The following is a 20,735-nucleotide window of genomic DNA, read 5'->3' as shown; positions in this document are numbered from 1 at the left end:
CCACACACACACTAGCCGTGTGACCTTGGGCAAGTTACTTAACCCCAATTGCCCTCCAAAAAAAAAAAAGTAAAAACTGGACTCTGCTCCTAGGGTCATTGGGGCACCATCCTGAGCTTCAAGTTTTTCATGCTGCTATCTTTTGAGCTAGCTCTTTGGGAGGCTATAGGTTTTCAGTTCTTCCAAGGTAGTATGATCTAAGGAGAGGTGTTGTCACTACTCTTCTGACCTATGCTCTTGTCTTTATTCCAGAAGAGACTTTGTTCCCCTGTAGCCACCAGCACTAGCACTACTCTGGGCCATGAGATTATGACCAGGTCCCTTACTCTCCTGAAACTGCTGTTGCTAGTACTCCCCTCTGTCTTGAAATTGAAACCAAGGCCCCTGCTTTTTTGTAAGCAGCCACAAGCATTCTTCTCTGCCCTGTAACTGTGATCAGGGATCCTATTCTCCTGAGGGTGCAAGTGATAGCATTCATTTTGTCCCTAGGACTGTGACCTGGAGTTGCAAATGGGCAATGCATCAGGGTCCTGAACCTAGGACCATCAAAGGGTCCCCTGCAATCTCCCTTCTGACCAGTTGTCCAATCCGCCCATTGTCTATGGATTCCCAAAGCTGCTGCTGACACCATGCTGGTGCCATGATGTGACCTGTGTTGAATGGTCCTGACCACGACCTCAGTGAGACTTACCTTTCTTGCTTAACTCTTAAGATGTCTTGGACTTCAAAATTGCTTCACTGGACCTTTTGTTGGTTTTTATCACTCTAAAATTCAACTTGAGGCATTATTTTAGAGTTGTTTGGAGAGGAATGAAGGAGAGCTCAGCTGAGTACTTCTCTACTCCATTATCTTTGTTCTATCTCCTCAAGGTCAATCTAGAATGGACTTTATTGAATATATTCGAGCCTTCTTGTTTTACAGATGCGAAAACTGAGGCCTGAGCAGGTTAAATAACTTATGTGACCCTTTATTTAAAAGAGGGGGGATTCATTTTGGGAATTTTAGGGTAGTCTTTCCTTTAGAAAAGCAGGTACTCTTTAACATCTCAAGAGTACCAGTTACCATGTGGTAGTAAAAAAAGATGATATTTTAAACTTCAACCCCTGATTCCAAGTCCAGTGCATTTTCTACTAAACCACAATGCCTCTTTATACACACGTGGTGCATGCAGACACATACACACGCACACACAGAGTTTCAGTTATAGTAGGTTTGCTTGAGTAGCTCAATATACTTAATCAAACAAGTTAATGTATGTAAAGCACTTTCTGAACATTTAAAATAGCTTGTTTATTTTATTTCTAATGATAAAAATTCCTTGGAATAAAGAAACTCATTGTTGGTATGTTTCTTTTTTAGAGAAATGCTTTTTTTTTTCTTTTATTTCTCTGTCAGGGAAATCCTGAGCAGCTAAGAAATAATACAACAGGTAAGGTTAATTAGAATTGTGTACATATAGGAAATCCATCTATGCCGATATACCTAAACTTTCTAAAATAATCATTACTAAAGTTGCCAAGGCCTAGGGGTAGCTCCTACTGGTTGTATCTAGTTGTTTTCTGGCCCCAGAAAAGATTAAAGGAAGTCTTCCCTCCATAAATCTGATTTTGTGATTTATTATAATGAGTTAATAATCTAGAGTTAGAGAACCTTGGTTTAAATTATACCTCTGGTTCATACTTAGCCACCTTACTCTAGTCAAGTCACTTAACTTTTTTTGTTCTCAGTTTCCTCATCTGTATCATAAAGAAGTTTGACTAAAAAGCTTCTTGAATTCTCTTCCAGCTCTAGATCTATGGTACCAGATTCAATGTGGGGATTTTTCCACCTGGGCTTTAGATGATTATCAGACATTTGTTTATCCTTCCAATACAAAGCCAATTATTGTCTACTAAGCAGAATATCCCTTTACCCTCCCTTGGTCAAGAAAGAATTATCACAAAGTTTCTCATATCACTGTGTTATGGGAATTTAAGATCTTCCCTGTCCCTAGGCCCTTTGATAGGCTTAAGTGCACCTGGAGCCTGTGTCGAAAGGCTTGGTTTTCAGGAATGACCACACCTTGGTGTTTTGTGATTGGGCAGTGGGTCAAGAGGGTTGTGACATTCTCTGAGCCAGGAGAAGGCTATATATACTCTGATGTGAGGCTTTGCTTTGGGACTCACTTTGAGAAGTGTTGTGTGATTTGACCAGACAAGACTTTTGGCAGCCATTGAGGCCCCGGCTTTGAAAAACCCAGATGTTAATGTTTCCCTCTCTGGTAACTGACTAGGTATGGATGTAATGGTCAAGCAGCTGGAAGCCTGTCTGCTGATTTGTTTCTCTGTATTTTTTGTCTGCTTGTAACCTCTGTATTATCTGAAGTTCAGGGTGCTGACCTTTTTCCCCTGAACTAGGTAAATGATATGTTTGATTGATTAAAGCAAGATTGTTAACGCATTTTGAGTTGCTTTCCTTTAGAAAAGCAGATCTAGGAACCTGTGATGACAGTCACCCTGGGGATGCTGGGGTGCTTGTTGCCACACACTACAGAAGAAACTTTAACATTGCTTTCTCAAAATTATTCAACCTGATACACAGTACCATTCCCAAAGGTCCCAAAATATATCCCTTTCATTACCTAAGCTCACACAGCTAAGCAGATTTAGGATTTAAACACAGTGACTAAGGTATTGAAAGATAAGGAGTGTAATGTTGTATCATAAAGATGTAATATATAAGGCATCCAGAAATTGAGAGGTAGAGAAAAAAAGTCTTAGACTTAAGGATTCAAATTCATTGTCATACTTAGTTGTAGTATGTCTGTCCATGCACATCTTACCTGGCTGCCCCTCAGTTTTCTCATTTGTACCAACCTTGTATGAAAGAACATTAAACTGGTAATCTGAAGAACTGGGTTTTTTTTTCCTGAAGCTGTAAATTAGTTAGGTGACTTTAGGAAAGTCCTTTATTCTAGGCCTTCCATGATTTGTAATATGAAATGCCAGCAAAAGCTATCTCACAGGATTGTTGTTAGATTGCAAAAAGATAAAGGTATGTTGAAATGAAGTACTATATAGATGTGACATATAGCTTCAAGCTTTCATAAGTCTGCTGGTTGCTTCCCGCAAACATGCTCTTCCCTATCCTAAAAATAATTTCTCTAGGCCCTGCTATCTTTTCAAGCTGTCATTTTCTCAAATCCTTGCAGTCTGTCTTCAGTTCCCACCACTTTACTGAAATCCTCTTTTTAAAAATGGATTTTATTGATACCTTTTGTTTTTACATTTTCCCCATTTAGATTTCCTCCTGTATTGCACTCTCTGCCTTATCCCAGAGAACTAACCCTTATATGTGAAACAAAAAATTTCTTAAAAAGATAAAGAAATGAAAAAAAATTTAATAGGACTGATCAATACCTTGAAAAATTCAGTTATATGTAATGATTCACACTTGTGAATCCCAACTTCTGCAGAGGAACAGGGAAGATGTCTTTTTACCTCTTTTATTTGGAACCAAACTTGTTATTTATAATTTCTTAACATTCAGTTTCTATTTTTTGTGGTGGTTATTTTTTCCATTTTCAATATTATAGGCATTGTGTACCAGTATATTTTTTTCTTGGCTCTGTTTATTTCATTCTATATCAGTACCTTTCCAGTCTTCTTGGTTCCTGCCACATAATTTTCCATCTAGTGATGATGGCCTCCTGAATTTTCCACGAATAAGACACTCAATCTCTATCTACAGGCATTCTCTTTGGCTGCCCCCCATGCCTGAAATGCTCTCCCTCCACCCACCTTCCTTCAAGGCTCAACTAAAATCCCACTTTCTACAGGAAGCCTTCCCCAACCCTTCTTAATTTCAGTGCTCTTCCTATCCCTTTAATTATTTCCTATTTGTCCTATATATAGCTTGTTTGTACATATTTGTTTGCATATCTTCTTCCCCCCTTAGGCTGTAAGCTCCTTGAGGTCAGGGACCGTCTTTTGCTTCTTTTTTAGTCCCCATCACTTAGCATGGTGCTTAGCAAATGTTGATTGATTAATTTCATTTATGGTTTTTCCATGATTTTCATTATTCATTATACTTATCATAAAACTGCCTTTAAAAGTCACAAATTATCCTGTTAAATCCAGTAGCCTTTTTTTAAGTTCTCTGAAATATCTGACACTGTTGACAACATTCTTGTTCTTGATTCTATTCCCTTGATTGTTGTACCACTAAATTTTTATGGCTCTACTACCTTACTTCTTTTTCTATTTTTCTGACTTCTCATTCTCTTGCTTAAACATTGGTTTCTGTCAAGGTTCTGTCCTTGTTCCTCTTCTCTTTCTGCAGTCTTTCTTTAGTGATCTTATCCATTTACTTGACTTCAGTTATCACTTCTATGTATATGACTCACAAGTCTCTATTTCCAACTTTACAAATTTCTAGTTTTGTATTTCTGCCTCCTGGATATCACTGCAGTATCTCAAACTAAACATGTGAAAAACCAAACTCTTCACCTTCCCCCAAACCTGCCCTTCCCTTTAATTTCTGTATTTCTGTTCTTGACAGCACTTTCTCAGTCTTGTAACCTTTAATTGATTCTTGATTTTTCCCTTCAACTTTCCCTACATCCAGTTAATTTCCAAGTGTTAATTCTACCTTAGCAATCAGTATATCTAACCTCCTTTCTAGCTCTGTTGCCACCATTCTGGTTCAAGCACTTATCACTTTCCCCCTAGACTCTTGGTAACAGCTTCTAATTGGTCACCTTAACTCCATTCTCTCCAGTCTCCAATCCATTCTTCCTAGCCAGTCACCTTCATTGTACATCATTCTAAAAACCTTACTCTTCCACTCAGAACCTTTTAGTGACTTTCATTTGCAAACTACATAAATTGCATTATCTTGGCATTCAAGGTCATTTGCAGTTTGGTTCCAACATAACCTTTCTAGCCTTATCTCATTTGGTTTCCCTTCTCATACTCTTGAATTCCAGGAAAAAAAAAAAAAACTTTCCCCATTTTCATCCTGTCTTCCCTTGTCTCCATGCCTTTGTACTCTAGATTCTCTGCTTCTTTCAAGGCCCAATTTTTTCACAACTTTCCCTATCCCCAAATTCAATAATCTCTACTGTCCCCTCTACAGATTTCTTGTGAAACTCTCTCCTGTGTTAGTTATTTGTATACTTGTTTCTCCCCTCCACCACCACTTCCACTGTATATTCTTTTGAACCTTCTGTCTGAAGGACCTTATGGTTCAAGGACACTTAACAATGTCCTTGATCATGACCATATTGGCCACACAAGAGGTTTTCAGCAGGAACGTCATCAAACAAAGTCATTAAGTAAGCACTATATTCTAATTGTCTGAGAATTGCAGGTTTTCAGGGAAACTTCCCCATTAAGGATGTAAACTCCTTGAGGGAGAGGACTGTTTTAAAATTGTCCTTGAATCTTCATTGCTTAGCACATAGCAGTACCTTACTAAATGTTTTGTTTGTTGGTTGATTGATCATAAGTGTGTCTAAAGAATATTGAAAGTATAGCATATAGCTATAGCATATATAGATACTATACAGGAATAAGTACTGTAAGGTAATAAATGTATTGCCTGTCTAGAAAATGCATTTTTACAAAGGAATTTTACCCTAAGTTTGAGAAGAGCTAGGCAGGACTGAAAAAGGGGATAGAATATTAGTGGGACAAGTGAAAATATTCTCATAAAGTAAAGAAGACAGTCACCAAATTTGAGCTAAGCTTTAGTCTTTTCTTTTTTTTCCTTTTTCTCTTTTTTTATTTTTTAGTTTACATCATTCATTTCCACAAGATTTTGAGTTACAAATTTTCTCCCCAATTTTCCCCACCCACCACTCCAAAACAGCATTCCCACTGAATATCCCCTCCCCCAATCTGCTCTCTCTGATATCTTCCCCCATTTCCCCTTTGACTTTCCAGTAGGGCACAGTGGATCTCTATGCCCCAGTGCCTGTATATCTCATTTTCCAGTTACATGTAAAATATTAATAATAATATGTATATATATTTTTAAACATTTGATTTTAAAACTTTGGATTCCAGATTCTTTCCCTTCCTCCTTTGTCACCCACCTTCACTGGGAAGATAAGCAATTCAATATAGGTTGTACATGAGTAGCTACGCAAAACATTTCCATAGTGGATATATTGTGGAAGACTAACTATATTTCCCTCTATCCTATCCCACCCCCCACTTGTTCTGTTCTCTACTTTGATCCTTTCCCCTTTCAAAAGTGGGTACTTCCAACTTCCCTTCAGCCTGCCCTTCCTTCCATTATCCCCCCCTCTCTTCCCCTTCCCTTCTACTCTCCTGTAGGGTGAGATACCCTATTTAGTGTGTATGTCATTCCCTCCCTAAGCCAAATTCGAGAATAAGGTTGACTCATTCCCCTTTTGCCTTCCTGTTCTTCTCCTCCATTGTAACAATTTTCCCTTGCCTCTTCTATATGAGATAATTTACCCCATTCTGTCTCTCCCCATCTCCTCTCATTATATTCCTCACTCACCTCTTAATTTCACCTTTTAAGTATCACCCCTTCCTATTCAATTGGTCCTGCGCCCTCTATGTATACCTGTAGACATATATACACCTAGTCACATATGTATTCATATACCCATATACCCTCCTGTATAGACATGTATATGTATGTATACATATACATACATATATACCGTGTTTCCCCGATAATAAGACACTGTCTTATTATTTTTTTTGGACAGAAAAACACCAGAGGGCTTATTTTCAGGGGAGGGCTTATTTTAATGAACATTGACAGCAATTTTAATAAACAGGTAAATGTGAACAAAAAAATGTACCTTTATTCAATAAGCAAATCACTGGGGAAGAACAGGATGACACGCTCACTGCTGCAGCTCTGATTGGATGCAGCTCGGAGCGCGGCGTGCGTTTCACCCGGGGGGGGGGACGGTGCATACAGAGGGTACCATAATGTAGCGTGTAGCGCAGGGGATCACCTTCACTACAGTAGCAATCTCAATAGGGCTTATTTTAGAGGAATCTTACACAGTAAGGGGAGGGCTTATTTTTGGGATAGGTCTTATTATCGGGGAAACACGGTATATACCTACACACATATATACATTTCTATTCCCTTCAACTATTCTCATACTAAGAAAAGTTTCATAAGTTACAATTATTTTTCCATGTAGGAACTACTATAAGTAGTTCAACTTTGATAAGTTCCTTATGATTTCTTTTCCCTGTTTACCTTCTCAAGCTTGTATCTTGCTTCTTGTATCTGAATGTCAAATTTTCTATTCAACTATGGTTTTTTTCATCAAGAATGCTATAAATCCTGTATTCCACTGAATGACCATATTTTCCCCTGAAAGATGATACTCAGTTTTGCTGGGTAGGTGATTCTTGGTTTTAATCCCAGTTCCTTTGACCTCTGGAATATCATATTCCAAGCCCTTCAATCCCTCAATGTCAAAGCTGCCAGCTCCTGAGTTATCCTGATTTTGTTTCCACAATATTGGAATTGTTTCTTCTTAGCTGCTTGTAGTATTTTCTCCTTGATCTGGGAACTCCAGAACCTGGCTATAATATTCCTAGGAATTTTCTTTTTGGGATCTTTTTCAGGAGGTGATCAGTGGACTCTTTCAACCTCTCTTTTGCCCTCTGGTTCTAAAATATTAGGGCAATTTTCCTTGAGAATTTCTTGGAGGATGATTTCTAGGTTCTTTTTTTGATTGTGGCTTTCAGGTAGTCCAATAATTTTAAAATGATCTTTCCTGGATCTATTTTCCAGGTCACTGGTTTTTCCAATGAGATATTTCACATTGCCTTCTATTTTTTCATTTGTTTGGATCTGTTTAATAGTATCTTGATTTCTCATAAAGTCACTAGCTTCCATTTGCTCCATTCTAATTCTGAAGGAATGATTTTCTTCAGTGAGCTTTTGAGATTCTTTTTCCATCTGGCAAATTCGGCTTTTTAAGGCATTCTTCTCCTCAATGCCCTTATGAGCCTCTTTTGCCATCTGAGTTAGTCTATTTTTTAAGGTGTTATTTTCTTCAGTCAGGTTGTTGACTCTCATTTCATAATTTTCTTGCATCATTCTCATTTCTCTTCCCAATTTTTCCTCCACTTCTCTTATTTGGTTTTCAAAATCCTTCTTAAGGTCATCTGTGGCCTGTAACCAGCTATTATTTTTCTTGGAAGCTTTTGGTGCAGGAGTTCTGACTTCACTGTCTTCCTCCTGTTCCATGCTTTGATCCTTTTTGTTCCCAAAATAGGAGTGTAAAGTTGGGTTGCTCTGCTTGCTTTGCTTCCTTTTCCTGCTCATGTTGTCACTCAATTACTTGACTTTTGGGCTTTTTCCCACAGTAGAACTCTGCTACCAGAAATGGGAGCTTTATCCCAAACGCTGGGGTTTTCACATAGGTTTTAGTCTTGATGGGCCCAAATTTTATTTTTCTATAATGTGTCTTCCAGGTGCCTGTCTTTGGTAAACAAAAAAGCAACTAGTGATCTATAAATTGCCTACTTTTTGCACCCCAACAGTGGGAGAGGAAGGAAAAAGGGAGGAGTCCCCTTGTGTGTTGGGAGTGTAGAAAGGAGGGTCATATGGCTAGGAATTGCTCACAGCATCAGATTAAGCAGAAGATCTATTCCCTGATAGAGTCAGAGGACTAGGGGTGTCAGGAGTTCAAAGATATTGTCTACCCAAAGCCCTTGATAAATTTAAGGGTGAGACCTAATGGGGAAGAAATGGTGTTTTTTAATTGATACTAGAGCTTCTAGGTTATTTATAACTCATTTACCAAAAGGAATTAAATTATCCCAAGACCTCCTCAATATTTCAGGGGTAAAGGGTGAGAATTTTATTGTTCCCCTCTCCGAGTTCTTGAAAGTGGAATATCAAGGGGCAGTTGCCCTAATCCAATTGCTTCTGGTCCCAGAAGCAGGTATAAACCTATTAGGAAGAGATTTTGTCACAAAATTGGCTATTCAATTGATGACCAGGGAAACCCAGATAATTCCGGTTTAAATGTTAAATTTGAGAGAAGAGGAGGAATGCCAAATTTTTGTTCTGGGGTATGGGCAGGCCCCTTTAATGGGGGTAGGGGGGTGTTAATATACAACCTCTTAAGATTAAATTAAAGGATCCTACAGTGGTAGTGAGGGTAAAGCAATACCCTATATCACTGGAGGGAAGGCGGGGACTCCAATCAGTCATTCAGGGTTTAGTGGAGGGAGGGCTTCTCAAACCTTGCATTTCCCCCTTTGGTACTCCCATTCTGCTGGTTCAGGAGGCAGATGGGACATACTGACTGGTGCAGGACTGAAGGAAATTAATTAGGCAGTCCTTCCTTCCCATCCAGTGGTCCCTAACCCATATACCATCTTGTTATGAAGGTAGTTTCTGTGAACACTTAATTGTCAGACTCTTTGGGCCTATCAATAACCCTCTGTGTTAAAAAATGCTTCCGGTTAAGCTGCCCCTTCTGCACCTACAAAGTATTCCCTCCAAAGTTTTAACAGTTTGTTACTTGTTAACAAGAATTATGTAGTCTTAAGTTTTCTTATTTGACTAAAATTTTTTGCCTTCTCAATATTGAATTTAGTTAGAGCTGTATACTGTTGAGACATTCTTTTGCCTTTGTCTTTTCTCTATATCATTTCATTAGCAAGTTTTCCTAGATTTCTGTGACTTCTTCATGTTTGTTCTCCTTTATAGTCCAATAATATAGTCTGTCCCATTCATATACAATAATTTGTTCAGCCTCTCCCCAGTTGTCAAATCCCTTTTGTTTCCAGGTTCATCTTATTACGGATTGTTACTATATACAGTTTTGTACATAAGGGTATTTTCTTGTTATCAATAATCTCATTAGGATATGGTCCTAGCAGTATAAACTCTATGTTAAAGGCTGTGAATATGTTAGTAATGTTTCTTGTATGATTCCATATCATTTTCCAGAATGGATTTTGAACAATTCACAGCCTCACCAGCAGCCCCTCCAACAGTGAATTTTCTACCTTTGCCTTCCTGATGAGAGAAAGGATTACCTCAGGGCTTTAAATTTTTTTTTGTCTTTTCATTAGTGAAATAACTTTATTTAGCATTCTGTTAATTTTACTTAGTAGTGCAAGAGAAGTAATCAGGCCCTCTTATTGGGTGATTTTGTGCTAAAGCCAGAGTTCCACACAAGAGAAATAAATAAATAAGTCCATGCACAGAATTTGTCTGTATCCTTATGATATTTGTTGAAGGATATTCTCTTATAACCAACCAAAATTTGAAGTGGGAGGAGATGCTTTGGTTCTTCTAGCATGAGTCAAGCATTGTACCTGTAGGTGAGTTGGCCATGCATGGCAGGGGACTGCAGAATCAAATCAGTTTGGGGGCAGTTGCGATGTCCAAATAAGAACTCCTAATTTTTCCTTTACATATTGGAAAGATCTCATCTCTGATGATGCCATTGATATTTCACCAGTTTTTCCTCAGTGCTACAGGGCTTTGGGGGCAGTGATTGGTGGGCAGAAAAGGTGTTATGTGTCCTAAATTCCCAGGTGTATGCTTTGAGATCAGGATCTTTGAACAACGTAATGGGGAAGAGTGGAAGGGAGAAAAGACAGATTGGGAGAGAGTCTGACTCTCTTGGCTTGCTCATAATGACTTTAACTGAAACGTTTTCCCAGAACATATGGGCTCACTTCTTTACCTTGATGATCATTATTACTTCATTAGGAGTTTGGATAAGAGGTTTCATGAATCTGGGATTCAAAGTTAATTAAAAGCAAAACAAAGAATAAAGCTGCCATTGCTCATCATTTCCTGAATTTCTTATTTAACCCTTAACCAAACCAATCTGCAGACTCTATGATATTTATAGGTATAGTAAATAGATTAATATTCACTCATGAATATGAGTTTTCTTTTACTACTTCATATATTGCAGTGGTATGTAGATGGCATTACACAAGCAGCTCATGAGGGCTTTTAACAATTTTTAGTAATTTTGAACCTTTTTCAGTTTCATTTTTGTTGATATATTCTTTTTTTTTTAGCTATTTCTTCATGTCCTTTGACTACCTCTCTCTTGTAAGAATGGTAGATTAATTTTTAAACTGTTTCTCAAATTTCCTTTGTTGTCCATTCTTTATATTCTAATAAAAATTAATGTTCCCTAATAATTACTTTACCTTAGGACAGGGATGAGGAACCTGCAGCCTCAAGGCCACATGTGGCCCTCTAGGTCCTCAAATGCAGCCTGTTGGTTTAATCCAAACTTCACAGAACAAGTGAAGTGTGGACTCAGTCAAAGGGCCACATTTGAAGACCATGTGGCCTTTAGGCCAACGGTTTCCTACCTCTGCCTTAGGATTTCAACCTATGGTTGAAAAACTTTTTAAAAAAACTTTATTAAAAAAAATTCTGATCTTAACAAACATCAGATAAGATTATTTTCATACACAAGGCAAAACAAAAAAAAGGATTGCACATGCAGCTGCAAATCTTTACCACTTACAGCTTTCTTCTCCCTCCAGGTATATAAGGAAACATTATTTTCAAAGCTGTTCAGCTTGTTTTCTCCTTTTGACCTTCTGTGCCTTTTTAAATGCTCCAATGACCCTCTTTTTATATTTAAAAAAATTTTAGTAACCTTATTTCTAGCCCTCTTTTCCCCTATAACTACCTCCCTACCACCACCGTCACTCCCAGTTAAAAGAAAGAAAAGGCAAGGCAAGGCCACAGGTCATCGTCACATAGTTAAGCAAAAGAATCTCCACATTGGCCATGCCTGAAAACATAAATATCATTTTGTACTTTGAGTTCATCGCCATACTACCAGAAGGTAGATAGCATGTTTTATCATCTATTGTCTGGAATCATGTAATGATTAGTCATTACATTGATTAAGACATCATAAGTTTCTTAGTTGTTTTTCTTTACAATTTTGTTATTATTGTATAAATTGTTCTCCAGGATACTACTTAACTTCACTCTGCATCAGTTCATGGAAATCTTATTAGGTTTCTCTGAGAGCATCCTTTTTTTCATTTCTTACATCAACAATATTCTGCTATGTTCATGTTTTGTCCAGTAATCACACAGTAGTTGGGTTTCCAATTTTTTGCTATTATAAAAAAGAATTGCTATAAACATCTTTTTACATGTGGGTCCTTTTTGGTCTTTTTTTTTTTTTAACTCTTTGGGGTTTAACCCTAGTAGTATTTCTGGCTCAAAGGTTTAGTGAATTTTTGGTTATAAAACCAAATTGCTTCCCAGAATGTCTGGACAATTCACAGCTCTCTATTAATAGTGCTTTATTGATTTTACTTTCCTACAAACCCTCCAACATTGATCACTTTCCCTTTTTGTCATTTTTACCAATCTGATGGGAATGAGGTGGAATCTTAAGAGTTGTTTTAATATGTTTCTCTAATTATTAGTGATTTAGAACACTTTAAACTATGTTGATAGCTTGAATTTCTTCCTTTGAGAAGTAATTGTTTATATCCTTTCACCATTTATCATTTGGGGAATATCTCTTATAGATTTCAGTCAGTTCCTTATATATCTTTGAAATCAGACCTTTATCAGAGAAAATTGCTGCAAAGTTCTTACCCCCTCAGTTTATTGTTTTGTTTTCATTTTAAATGCAATGTTTTTGTTTGCAGTAAACCTTTTTGGGGCAGCTAGGTGGTGTGGTAAATAGAGCACTGGCCCTGGAGTCAGGAGGACCTGAGTTCAAATCTGGCCTCAGACACTTAACACAAAAACTACCGTTGTGACCTTGGGCAAGTCACTTAACCCCAATTGCCCTCCAAAAAGCAAAAAACAAAACAAACTTTTTTATTTTATATAATCAAAATTGTCTCCTTTGTTTCTTGTGACCCTCTTTGTCCCTTATATAGTCACAAATTCTACCCCCGTCCATAGATATGATAGCTATTTCCTTCCTTGCTCCTCTGATGTGTTTATGATGTGATTTGTTATCTCTAAGTATTGTATCCATTTGGAACTTATCTTGGTGTATGTTATGAGATACTGATCTAAAAGTAATTTCTGCCAGACTGCTTCTCTTCTTTAGCACCCTGATAATGTGTTCTAAGTTCTATCCTCTTTTCCCCCATTACCTTCTGTCTTACCTTCCTTTTCTTTTCTCTTTTAAAACTGTTAAAACAAAACCATTCCCAAGCCCTCTGTCTTGTTTAACTTGTTCTGTGACCCTTGATGATATTATGATTCTGAGGGGACAATTGTTTTTCTTCTTCCTATCAGAATGTAAACTCTTTGTCCTTTTGTAGTCCTTTACAATTGCTTCAGTGGATTTTTAAAAAACGTTTCTCTTGAGAATTTGGTTTACATTTTGAAGTTTCTACTTAGCTCTAGGTCTCTTCATCAGAAATTCTTGGAAGTCCTGTTTCATTAAAGGCACATTTGTCCCTTGTAGGATTATACTCAGGTACATAATCCTTCGTTTTAAAAAGCTTTATCTTTTTCCTTAGGAATATTGCCTTCTGATCTCTCCTCTCCTTTATAGCTACCAAGTCTTATGTGTGACTAACTTTGGTTTCTTGGTTCTTGAACTCCTGGCTCCAGCCCCTCTCTGCATCAGCAAAGGCTCCTCAGAGTCAGGGACAGAAGTGCAGTCTTTCCAATATTCTCCCCTCTTCTCCCTTTCTTATCTACATTTTCACATGAAAGGCTCTGTAACCTCCATATAGAATCAGTGACACAGCTGCAGGTTCACTCCAGTCTTGAACTCTCTTCCATGGTACAGAGCTACAGGCCTCAGCCTTCATCTTCACACTAGAAAGCTTCTTTGACCCTTTCTGGTTAGACCCCTTCCCTGGTACTTTTAGCACTTTTTTATCCCACAGTTCCAACTTGGACTGGAAAAGGGGACCCAATGTAGTTTCTCCTTGTATTAACCAATAACACTTGGTCTGGTACCCTTCTTCCTCAGTCTATGAATTATATGTGAGTTGGGCCATATTTTCTTTCCTCCTGCTATTTTTGTTGTCTTTTGACCAAAGCCTGTTAGTTATATATATGGTATGTATATATATATATATATATATGGTATGTATATATATATATATACACACACACATATATATGGTATATATACACACATATATGGTATATATACACATATATATGGTATATATACACACATATATGGTATATATATATATACACATATATATAGGTATATAACCCCAAATTATGGTTCTCTATTTTATTTGCAGCTACTTAAGCCTTACTTCAACACTTCATATGTGATCTCTTTACCTTACTTATCGATGAGCCTCTAGAATATGGCCAGGTAGCTTTCCCAGAACTTTCTGTTTGATCTTTTCAGTATCTCTTTAATACTGGAAGCCTTTCAAATCATTGTAGTACTTGGCAGAGCATTAGAGAATCCAGGATCAACTCCATGCTGTAATGAGGCACGTAAAGAGAACTTTAGTGGAAAATTAAGTACTCTTCATTTTCTAGTCATTAAATTTATGGTATTTTTATAAATATATCTCTTTATAATTAGAAGTTTTTTTCTTTCACCTGATGTTTTTTAAAATAAAATTTTATTGCTATATTTCCCTTTTATAGCTTCTAAATTTTTATGGTATGATCTTTAACATTCAGGATTTTCCCTGTTATTAAATTAAGGGAAAGGTTTGTCACTAATAAATTGAGTAATTTGACTCATTATATTGCTTTTTTTTTTTTTTTGGAGGGCAGTTGGGATTAAGTGACTTGCCCAAAGTCACATGGCTAGTAATTATGTCAAGTATCTGGATTTGATCAAGATTGGATTTGAGCTCAGGTCCTCCTGACTCCAGGGCCAGTGTTCTAGTCACTGTGCCACCTAGTCGTCCTATTCTATTTCTAATATAGTCTCACTAATTTTTTTTTATTTTGTTTTTTGTGTGTATGTATGTGAGAACAGGATGTCACGAGCTGTTCAGCTTTCAATCCCCTGCCCTGTACAACTTGGTTCCTTAAGGGGTGACTCTCCGGAAGCTCAGTTCCATGAATACGTCAAACAAGGAAATTATGTTAAAGTAAAAAAAATTCTGAAGAAAGGTAAGCACAGTATAGAGATGTTAAACAAGATTCAGAATATCAGTAGATAGATAAATACATAGATAAAAATATGGAGGCAAAATCTATGTGCTAAGAATTAGTTCCTTGAGAAGACCTGAAATAGAAATCTTTATAAAATGTGGTTGGAGATACATTGTTTTCAAACTACCAAATTTTTATTATTCAAATAGAGGTTTTAAGAGACATGCTATGAATTGTTTTTAAATTAAACTTTGCCAAGTATAGCAAGCCTGTATTAGGTGACCATGGACCCCTTTGGGCTTCAGTTTCCTCATTTGTAAAATGAGGCAATTGAACTAGATGACCTCTAAGGTCCCCATCAGCTCTGAAAATATGATTTATTTCGTCTGTTGAAATCAGTTGAAAATGACATACAGAACTAATCATACTACAATTGATTCCCAAGGCATTTTATTTCTAATATAGAGTTCTTTGGCATATTAGAGGACTTTGTGGTGATAGAAAAGTATTTTAAAATAATGAAGATAATAAAATATGTATATAGTGATATATTGTGGCATTGCACCCCACTTTGTTCATAGAAGAAAAATGAGCAGTGACTAGATGTCATTTGGGGTTAGAGCAGTTTCATGTAAGTTTTGTTATTGTAATGGTTCTTTTCCCTAGAGGAAGAAAAAAAAAACACAAAATGAGTTGCTACTTTCCTTTAACTTTGGGGAAAAAATATTGTGATTTTTTTCTTCTTTTTTATAAGCAGTATGGTCTAATAGGTAAGAATACAGGATTTAGAGTTTGGGAAGACCTGGGTTCAGATTCCACCTCCGATCTTTATTAACTTTATCATCTAAGTTATAATTCCTCTATAAGGAACCCCTGTAATTTGCAGGTTTAGTTTTCTTAGTCTTCCTGAAAATTAATGATGATAGATTAACTAAAAATTTCCTTCAGACAGAGGTATGAAAATCATGAAAAATTAGACAAAATCGATCAACAAGCATTTTTTAAGCTTTTATTACATGGCAGACATTGTGCTAGGTATACAACGACAAAAGTCAAAAGAATAGAACATAATTTGGGGAGGAAGGAAATAGCAACTAGGGGATCAGGAAATGCTTCATGGAAAAGGTAGCCCTTGACCTGAGCCTTGAAGAGAGCTAGGAATTCTAATATGTGGAGGTGAAGAGGGAGTGCATTTGAGGCACAAGGGTAACTGACAAGTGAAAAATTCAAGAAACATAGTTTCTGGGTATTTAATAATCAATTTTCTTAATTATGGATAGAAGGTAATTAATAAAATGATGGCCATATTTGACTTTCTCTTCTAAACCAAAGACGAATCACGGAGGCCCTTAGAAGAGTGGGTATTCCTGACAGACAGAAATTAGGTAGGATTGGCTAACAATTAATGAGAGAGTGGATATTATAATGAGAAGTGGGCATATTCTAATGAGGGGCTGGAGGGATCTGACTTTAATTATGAGACCTCCCCTCCACCTTGGGCAATGTAGACAGAGCAATCTACCTCCACCTAAGCTTGCCTAAATAAAACACAATGGGCCAGAATTCAACCAGATTAGATTCTCATTGTAAGGTTTTCTAGTTGGGTAGAGTCCCAGGTTGTAGTTGGGCAGAGTTTTGGGGCAATATCATCTTTCAGCAGAGACTGGCTATATAACCTATGGGGGTTGGGGAGGGGAGTGTATTTCTGAATGAGGAAATAGAAAAGGAAAGCATTAATCTCAATAATTAGTTATTAATAGAAGAGAGATAATTTCTCTCATCACCTCATGGAGAGCATAAAGATGAGAGATGGAGTGCCGTGTATGGAAAACAGTAAAAAGGCTAGTTTGTATGTGAATGAAAAGGAACTTTGTGAAATAAGTCTGGAAAGGTAGGATAAGTCTTAATTGTGAAGGGCTTTAAACACCAAAAAATGTAACTGTACTCAAGGAAATAAGGGTCCTAGGATCATAGATTTAGAGCTAGAAGGAATCATAGAGTATTATCTAGTTGAGGCCTGTACAACATATGGCTTACAGTCAGCTAAAGAATTTTGGGTGACCCTTGAAAAAATGTAGAGGATGTAAATATAGCCCTGCACAACATACTGCCCTTAGGCTACTTTGGTGGGCCACACATATATTGTGTAGACCTTATTTAGTCTAACTCCCTTATTTTATAGATGAGGAACTAAGGTCTAGAGAATTTAAATGACTTGCACAGGGTTACTTAGTTATTAAATATATTCAATGGGATTTGACCCCAAATTCAAGAGACTCTAAACCCAGGATTTTATCCACTACATCACATTGATTCTGTTCACAGGATCTCCATCTGACTTGCTTATTTGTCTGTGACTGTTCAGCTGTCCTTTGATGTTGTAAATCCAAGCACAAGCAGCTCTCCAGAGGATTGCTGCTATGAATAGCTTTAAGGTTCTGATCACATAGTATAGTGAACTCTCTATTTATTCAACAATAAACTAAGGCAAAACATTCACAGAAACTAAAGTACAGCATTCATAATGATACAGCATAACAACTTATTACTAAAGTAGCCACAGTTTTTTAAACAAAAGATATCATTCAGTAGGTCTTTAACTAAATCATCCTTAAGGAGCAATCCTCCTTGAGTGACACAAAGTACAAAAGTCAAAGTTTTCCCACCCTTAGGTCATATTGTCTTAATCTCTCAGTCAAAAAGTCTTCTTTCTTCTTGATTGGAGATTAATTTCCAATCATCCTTAACTCATTCATCCTTAAGGGGTACAAGGTTCTCCCACCCCTAGATCACAGTAAATCATGATCTTGTCAATCAGCACTAAGTACCTAAGGAGAGGTCTTTTTGTCTTGCCTTGAGACTGGTTTCTGAATTCCATGGTTCTTCTTCCATGGGTCCAGCTCCTTGGATCTACCCGTCACCTGGATTCACAGGCAGGCAGCTCTCAGCTCCTTATCCAATTCCTCATCCAGTTCCCATTCCATATTTTTTTTTACTAAATTGATTTTTGTTTATTTACTTTTAGTTTACAACATTCAGTTCCACAGTAACTTGAGTTTCAAATTTTCTCCCCCTCCTTCCCCCCCCCCCATCATGGGGGCATACACTCCAATATAGGATCTAGAATTATCTTCACATTAGTCATTAGTCAGGTTGTAAAGAAGGATTATAACTGATGAAATGATCAGTGGGAAAGAGGAAACAAAACAAAACAAGAAAAAGAAGCACAGCAAGTAGTTTGTTTCAATCAGCATTTAGACTCTGTATCTTTCTCTGAATGTGGATATCTCTTTAGATCATGAGTCTTTTGGAATTGTCTTATAACCTTATATTGCTGAGAGGACCCCAGTCTATTGAAGTTAGTCGTCACACATATGCTGTGTCTGTGATTGTGTACAGATTTCTCCTGGTTCTGCTGTTCTTGCTCAGCATCAGTTTATATAAGTTTCTCCAGGTGATTATGAAGTTCATCTGCTCCTCGTTTCTTATAACACAGTGGTATTCCATTACAATCATATACCACAACTTGTTCAGCCATTCCCCAGTTGATGGGCATCCCGTTGATTTCCAATTCTTTGCCACCACAAAAAGAGCTGCTATAAATATTTTTGTACATATGGGTCCTCCTCCCACTTCTCTGATCTCTTTGGTTCCCATTTCATATTGAAGCTCACAGTATCTAGACCACCTCAAGTCCTTCACAGTTTCTGTTTCTGGGAAGATAAAACTTTGTGACAAAGTCACAATAACATTCATGCACATTGCTGGCACCATCATCAATTCACTTTCTGCCTGTGAAATCAACATAGATCCACAAATAAGGTCTGAGAAATCAATATACATCATCAGTACAGTTCCAGGACATCTGAAAACATCATTAAAATATTCCTCCAGGACTTCTATATACAGACAATAAGGAAATCCTCTTTCAGGGTTTCTGAACCAGCAGTAAGGTCCCAGGGCTTCTGTAACAACAGCAATGTCATCTATCAACAGATAGACCTGACAAAGTAACCTCAACACAGACAAATATCAGTGCCAGAGCCATGCTTCCTCCCAGTTCTGCTCTATCCCAGCCAGTGCTTCTACTTTTATATAGTCTTTAGCCTCTCCCTGTTCCACCCCATCCTGTTGCATCAGCAAATTCCTCCCACAGTGGGGTTTCACAAGTTCTGTTTCTTAACAAAGACTTGATATAATCACAGGCAAGGCTCAGCTGAAACAAGGTGTTAAGTACTTGTTTGCTTGCCATTACAGATGTTCTTAAAATTATGGTTGTTTTTAATTCTCCCTTCCCTTACCTCTCACAAGCAATAATGACTTGATGGTCATGTGAATTCCATGTCTGCAACTTCTCTTGTGTATGTTAAAACCCTTAACCTACTTAACTAGAGCTACTTAACCAACTGGACATTAGCACTCAGACATCAGTTTTCCCAAAGATCCACTGAATTTTCTCTCCCCTTAAGGCCTTTGAGATAATTCTGAAGGATTATGGCTTCTGTTTCCCCACCAATATGATCCACATTATCAGTGAACCATTAGAAATTCATTAGCTTTTAAAGAGGCATCACAAGAATAATTAATGCAAAATATTTCTCTCAACCCTGGGGGCAGTAGCCCCCTTGTTCAATCCAGGTCCCACAGAAAAATGGGTTTTATCTTAAAATACAAAAGGAGGGAGCTACCCATATAGAAGACAGATGTGACAAATAGATCCTGGCCTGGCCTGGGAAGTCCCTATGCCCTTATGAAGTCTTCATAGATGTAGCTTTCTGCTGAACTGCTGAAGCTGCTGCCTTGTTTTGATGACTGTCTTTCCTTATCCTGTCTGCTTATGCTTCCTCTGAGTCAGTGGAGATGATGCAGTTTCTGGGCATAGGTACTCAAAACTATCTAGGTACAGGGTAGAGTCTTTTGGAAAGAATTTTCAGACTTAATCAGTCTTCCAGTCAAGTGACCAAAAGTTTATTGTAATGCTGATATAGTGGGCAGAGCTTCTTAGGGAACTTGCAGCTTAATGAGGGTAAACCTAAAGGTTATATAGAAAAAGTTCAATGAGTGGCATGCCAAGTTTTATACCTTGGGCACAGGTGTCATTCACTACTGGCATGGCCTGAGAGAGGAGGGCTTCTAAGGGATAGCCTCAGGAGTTGACATCTAGAGCTTGACCTCCAGATTCTATACAGTAACTGTGGGAATCAGTAGATGGCAGTTCTGCTGGTACAAGATAGTCCTGTTCCTACAAGGGAAATTCTACAGAGGTCAGCTTGTTCATGTAACACGGAGAGATAGTTTGCCTCACTGGGAATGCAGTCCTGAGAGAGACTGTTATCTAGTTGTATTAGCAACCACACTAGCATACAGGGTGGGCTGCTACCACAGGTTCTTTGATCTGCTTTTCTAAAGGAAAAGCAAATTGATGAGCTTGCAGCTGATGTGACTGGTTTGGCTCTCCTCCATTGGTTCATACCCCAGTGCACGAGGAGATAATGCTTGAATTGTGCTCACTTTAAAGGTATATAAGGAGCTGTCTTTTTCCCTCCCTCATGCCCCGCCATCTTAGAATAAACTACAAGTAGTTTCTCTTTCTTGTCTCTGGTCTCTTCGATCCCTCCTGAGAATATAACCTAAGGCTGGCCCTTATGTTAGTAAAGTTAGTGGCCTCTTACAGCCCTAC

The 20,735-nt window shown here is 37.7% G+C and overlaps 1 protein-coding gene across 1 annotated transcript in view; it reads left to right on the top strand.

The window, feature by feature from the left end:
• Window positions 1-20,735, top strand: part of TEX14 (testis expressed 14, intercellular bridge forming factor) — a 165,828-nt gene that overhangs the window by 5,697 nt on the left and 139,396 nt on the right. The window contains exon 2 of the mRNA XM_069078160.1: window positions 14,937-15,073. Coding sequence (XP_068934261.1) covers window positions 14,938-15,073 — 136 coding nt within the window. The 5' untranslated portion in view covers window position 14,937. The remainder of the gene's footprint in view (window positions 1-14,936; window positions 15,074-20,735) is intronic.

The sequence above is a fragment of the Petaurus breviceps genome, unplaced genomic scaffold (assembly GCF_028583685.1).
Source record: "Petaurus breviceps papuanus isolate PSGF00001 unplaced genomic scaffold, PetGlider_PUasm1.0 91023, whole genome shotgun sequence".
NCBI classification, from domain to species: Eukaryota; Metazoa; Chordata; class Mammalia; order Diprotodontia; family Petauridae; genus Petaurus; species Petaurus breviceps.
This window is presented reverse-complemented; position numbering and strand designations above follow the sequence as displayed.